The 6382-nt window shown below is 37.8% G+C and overlaps 1 protein-coding gene across 1 annotated transcript; it reads right to left on the bottom strand.

The window, feature by feature from the left end:
- Positions 1–1730: 1730 nt before the first annotated feature.
- LOC307264455 (C-type mannose receptor 2-like) lies at positions 1731–5637 on the bottom strand (the record flags this gene model as incomplete). Its single annotated transcript, XM_080045867.1, has 2 exons — positions 1731–2323; positions 5166–5637. The coding sequence occupies 2 exons, from the start codon at positions 5635–5637 to the stop codon at positions 1731–1733; spliced, it is 1065 nt and encodes a 354-aa protein (XP_079901993.1).
- Between the last annotated feature and the right edge of the window lie 745 nt (positions 5638–6382).

The raw sequence follows: 6382 nt of genomic DNA, 5'->3' as shown, positions 1-6382 counted from the left end.
AAAAACACCATCTGTATGATTTGATATAGACTTTTTAAACTAATTATCAAATCTATTTGGCTATTTTCTAAATGAGCTACGTTTTAATTATAAAAAGACCTTGCGACATATGACCAGTGCTTTTATGAAGACATCACAGTGCAGGTGTTAACTAATTATTTTTGAATACGTCAAATTTTTTATGTAAAACTTACTTTTTTAGGTGTTGTGCTTTAGTGTAGCAGAGTTTCTCATACCAGAAGAATCAGCACTTAGTGTCACAAAGGTGGATGAGAAAGTGCAGAACTTGCAACAGTCAAAGAAGTGGGGTTTGTTATCTACACTATTAATGGTAAGTCATTTTAAATTTGTTTTATTTTCCCAAATGTTTTATCTTGACTCTGAAAAAGCGTAATGTTTGTCTGATTAATATTCTGAGCTAGTGGATTCCAAAATTTGGTAAAACCCTTCTGTTGTTTCCATTTCAGACATCTGACCTGCAGGATCATCAAAGAGCACAGCTGACAGCTAAGATTGCTAAGAGACATTTCAAATGTTTTGATTTTCAAATGTCGTATGGATGAGATAAACATTCTGATGTGGTGTTATAGAGTTGTATTATTTAATTTGTAAACATTTGTGGCATACTGGAATCTAAATCAAATTTATCATTGCTTTATACGGACAGAATTGTGCACTCCATAGAGCCGTCTGCCCCTTTCCCCTGCTTCTCTCTATACTTTTCTCCCTTTTACCCGTGCAGGCCGTGTCTGCAAGCTACAGGTGCAGCTGCGCACCACTTTTGCACCGGGTCAAAGGGCATTATAGAAGTACAATTGATCTGCGTTAATTTTTTTAATCGCGTTAATTTTTCTGTGATTAATTAATCGAAATGAACGCGTTAATTTGACAGCCCTAATCATGATATAATAAACAAAACACACCTGAGCTATAACTTGGAAGAGAGGGGAGGAAGGAACTTTATACACTATCCACCGATGACTAAATGATACAAACATAACTAGGTCTGATATCTATTCATTTGATATGCCAGGAACTTTTCAATCCAATGTGCTGTTCAACCTTTCAACCAAGATCACAGGGCAGGTGATTTATCAGAGTTCGCCATTTATCCACAAAGCTGTTGTCAGAAACTTTTTTTTTCCCACTGAGCTCTGTTGGAATAACAAATAAATGATTCTTGATACTATGTGGAAAGAATGGTTCTTTTTTTTGACACTTTTATTTTAGTGGTTTTATAGAAATATATTAAGAAATATTAAATAAACCTTTTGTTCAATGTCAAATCAATCATAACAATCATAATAGGTCAAATAGGAGCCATATATTTTGCTGTGATGGGCTTGTAGATTTAAAAAAGCATGTTGAACTTAAGTGAAAGACATAAAGTCATTGTTATCATTATACAGTCTTTTTATTCATGAATAGATTTACAATTGAGGAAGTATATTTTCCGTAGCCTACCCATTTCATTGTTAACATTTCAATACATTTTTATGTCAATTTAATCATTTTCGCTATGTGACCCATAGCGAAAATGATTAAATTGGCGTAAAAATATGTTGAAATGTCAAGGAAAAAAGAAAATTTTGATAGCATTCAAGAGTTTTTGAAAATAATTTTAATTGTGAGAGCATGTCTGTACACATACAATTTAATGTCTCTAGTGGGGAGACTTATGCATGTCAACAGAGCAACAGGTTGTATCAGACATGTTACTATCGCAGTTGCTAAGGACAGATTATGCGAGATGCACAAACAGAGGGATAAGTTACAGTACAAGTTGCATCATTCCATTTCAGATATGCATCATAGTTGTTGTGAACACAGTGTTCATAACCTGCACCGTTGTTTGGCTCATTTGGATCCCAATAGAGAAAGTCCACTGCACAGCCATCAGACCACATCCATGCTCCTTCCTTCTGGGTGTCACTGAGTCCGATCCAGGTTGGTCCCTCGTTGTGGTCAAAGTTTTTTATTAAAGATTTCACAAAATTCTGTTCGTCCAGACTGTGGATCGACACCAGGTTGGATCTCTGTGACACACAGTACAGTTCTGCATCAGCCCAGGTCAAATGTGTGGAGACGTACTTGTAGCAGCGGCCGTTGAAGCGGAACCAGAACATGGGACAGTTTCCACGCATTAGCTTCACTTGCTGACCATCTGAAGGCAACATGGCCCCCAGAGCCAGACCAAACAAGAAGAGGAACAATAGCATGTTGGAGTCAGAGTCTCTGTCTTTAGTCTTCTGAAGACTTGATCTGACCTGTTGGATCTGATCAATAATCTCTCTTGAGTTGAAAGGCTGCTTTCTTTTATATGCTTCAGAGAGGGTGTTTCCACTGTTGGTGTGATGTCATTGGCGTCACACCATCACATTGGTGTTAACACGTTCAGCTGTTTGGCAAAAGTTACATCGTCATCTCATTGAAAGAAGGTTATTCTTCTACAGTAGCTTTAAAAGTTGTATTCAATATTTGTGATCAAAAAACAGCTCCCAAGAAGAATGAATCTGAATTATAACGAGAAGCTTCAACATCACTTTCTGTACAATAAGCTGACTTCTTTAGTCCTTAGAATGAAGAACTACAACTTGCACTTGGCGGGTATTTTTTTTTTTACTTTGAATTTTGAGGGGAATCAGTCTGGGTTGCTTTAACAGTGTCCTCAAAATTGGCTACATTACTTGTGGTATGGTGAGTGTTTTAATGCAGTCGAGCACTAAGATGTTCATAAGACGGTAGTTCTGTTTAAATGTGGGTTTTCACCAAAACTCCACATCACTGAGGCAAGACTCAAGGAGACATTTGGCCCTGGATGATCAATGGGTCTATAGTATTTACAGGAAGGTCAGAAATGATTATTTATCGGAATCAAACATCAAAGTCCAATGAGACACATGCATGAGGACTGTTTGGATAACAATTAACCAGGATGAAAACAAGAAATATAGGACAAGCCATAAATGTTCACTGTTCATCAACATTTATTGACCTCTGGCATGTTCAGGAACACTACAGTGTTTATTTTTTATTGAAGTATTTGACAGTCATTCATCAACTGCACTTGGTTATCACTTTCAGCTGTTTTGCAAAGGTTACATTGTCATCCTATAAAGGGGCAATATCCTCTAGGTGAATGAATCTTATTCCTATAGTATTACTTTTTTATTCAATGTTTTTAAGAAAACGGCTTTTGATGAAGAACATGAATTATTACTTGTAGCTTCAAACATCACTTTCTGTACAATAAGCATGATTTAGTCCTTAGAATGAAGAACTTGAATGGGTAAAGTAATTATTTATTTTGCATTATTTGGTGAATCAGGTTGCTGTAAGAGTTTCCTAATCACTGGCTCCAATGTGTTGGTCACAACAAGAGATTCAAATCTGCTTTTAAAGGTGAGTGTTTAAATGTTCTAGAACTCTGGTTAAGTTGGATCTTAACCAGAGGTCTGCTGTACATCAATGCTGAAAGACTCAAATGAGACATTCGGCCTGGAAGATCAGTAGGTCAATGTTATTCACAGGAAGGTGGAAAATTATTATTTATTGTGATGAAACATCAAAGTCCTATGAGACAAGTGGATGAGGAGTGTTTGGATGAACGTTAACCAAGACTATTAAACGAAAACAAGAAAATATAGCCTAGTACAAGCCATAAATGTTAATTATTCATCAACAGTTATTAACCTCTGGCACGTTCAGGAGCAATCCAGTCATATTTTTATTGCATCGTTGCAATGCTTATCGACATTATGATAGAACAGAACAAAACAACCCGGAGCTATGACACAGAGTAGATAGGACAAAGAAACTTCATACACTATCCCTCAGTGAAGATACAGACATGTCTACTTTTGATATTAGAAATTCCAGGAGCCCTTCAATCCAATGTGCTCTGCGACTTTTGGCTCAAGTCACTTAGATCAGGGGGCAGGTGATTTATCAGAGTTCGCCCTAGATGTTGTGATAGCTTGAAGTTGGACCCAAAAGCAGAACAGATACCAGGTAGTCAGTTTAGAACAATGTTTATTAGGCAGGCAGGACACTGGACAGCTGAATGGCGTGGCGATCAGAGGCAAGTGGATATCCGGAAACCCGCAGGCAGGCGAGCAGGAAATGTGAACAGCGGCGGCAACGCTCTGGTACGTAGTAGACTCTGGCGCTGAAGGACTGGAGTCCACAGGTTTAAATAGGGATCCCTGATTAGCCCAACGATCCACACCTGGAAACAGCCTGCCCAGATTAGCCCAACGATCCACACCTGGAACAGCCTGCCCTGGAGTGCCACCACGCCCACATGCCAACAGGGAGGTAGACACATAGAACACAACAAGGAGAGACAGACAAGGGAAAACATATAGAGGGGAAGGAGAATAGACTGCCTAGCCGTGAGTCATGACACTAGATCCACAAAGCTGTTGTCAGAAACTTTTTTTTCCTACTGAGCATTTTAACATTTTACTCATCTGGTTGAAGATATTACAAGTATAATCTAGCAGTGAGTTCACACTTAACATACAAACAGGATCTTCAAGGATCAGTTTGGTTCTGTGTTGTGTGTGCAATATATTGTAACTCTTTGAAATAATTACAAAGAAAAGCTGAATATGAAGCCTGAATACGTTATTTACAAACACGTTCATCATTAACATTATGAAGGGTCTCTTCCTACAGTAATGCTTCATAATGTCGAACTGCCATCTTTTCAAGAAATATGAAATAAACCTTTTGCTCAATGTAAAATCAACCATAATGATATCGATATAGATCGAAAAAGAGCCAGATCTTGTGAGGTGTTGGACTTGAAGATACAAAAAAATATATCTTTGAATGGAAATCTGAAACATTTTGAACTTTATTGGGAGATCAATCACCAGAAAATTCCATTTATTCATGAATACAGTTACAGTTAGAAAGTATAATTTTTCATTAAAAATGAAATAATAATTTTCCTGAATATAAACCTTTCAAAATTGGTCAATGAGGGAAAAAAGAACACCTTGAGGATTTCACTTGACAATTAAGGTTGATTAAATAACTTCTCAACATACTTTTTATTATTTATCAATAGGCTTATTACATTACTGCAGAGCAATGTGTGGAAGATCACAGAGTTGAATCAAACATAACTCTCTCAAGGTTCTAAAGACAAGCTGTACGATGTTCACAAACAAACGTCTGTGTAACGGAACATGGACGATCATTCCATTTCAAATTACTTGCATGATTTGTGTGTCCACAGTGTTCGTTTCCACCAGCATTGTCTGGCTGCCCTGCATTCCAAAAGACAAAGTCAACGGCAGACCCATCAGACCACATCCATCCTCCTTCCTTCTGGGTGTCACTGATTCCGATCCAGGTATTTCCCTGAGAAGGGTCAAAGTTTTTTATGAGGGATTGGACAAAATTCTCTTCCTGCAGACTGTGGATCGACACCAGGTTGGCTCCCTCTGACACACAGTGGAGCTCTGCATCAGCCCAGGTCATACGTGCAGCGATGTACTTGTAGCAGCGTCCGTTGAAGCTGAACCAGAACATGGGACAGTTTCCGCGCTGTAGCTTCACTTCCTGACCATCTGAAGGCAACATGGCCCCCAGAGCCAGACCAGACAAGAAGAGGAACAAGAGCATGTTGGAGTCAGAGTCTCTGTCTTTAGTCTTCTGAGGACGTGATCGGCACTGTTGGATGTCATCAACAATCTCACAGAGAGAGTTGAAAGGCTGCTTTCTTTTAAATGCTTCAGAGAGGGTGTTTGCACTGTTGGTGTGATATCATTGGTCAATAGCACTTGGTAAACACACAACTACACGGTATCTGAACATTATCCAAAAAAGACCACAAGTCAACTGGTGATGTCACATGAAAATGTGTAATTAATTTCAGTTCCAATTTTGAGATAAAAGAACACAGCTTTAGAAAATACATGGATTCAGCTGTTGGAATGTTGATGGGGCATGAGATGTACTGCTTAATCAAAATACTAATCATGAACATATATTTACACATAAACAATATCATAATAGTAAAAAGAATGGAATGTGGCCTCTTCAGTGTGGTTTTGTTTTAACATAAAAACAGGCTTTAAAACATTAGTTTGTGTAAAACTGTACTTGATAAAATATCTAAGCTTAAATTGGAACTATGTATGCTCTTGAGTGCTTTCTAAATATGGGTCAATAGGTACTTTTTTATAAAAGGGGTTAACATGTAGATACATTTGTGTTGTATGTGCTTTCATTTCATAACTGTTTTCATAAGAGCACAATAATAGTAGCCTATGTTCTAATATAGGACATGTTTAATAGTCTATGCAGCAGCATGCAGGCCCAACCAATAATACAGAATCTGTCAATTATCCTTTGTTCCAAAACTGTT

The sequence above is a fragment of the Ammodytes marinus genome (genome assembly GCF_949987685.1).
Source record: "Ammodytes marinus genome assembly, chromosome: 17".
NCBI classification, from domain to species: domain Eukaryota; kingdom Metazoa; phylum Chordata; class Actinopteri; order Uranoscopiformes; family Ammodytidae; genus Ammodytes; species Ammodytes marinus.
The sequence above is the reverse complement of the archived record's forward strand: the minus strand, read 5'-3'. Positions and strand labels throughout refer to the sequence as shown.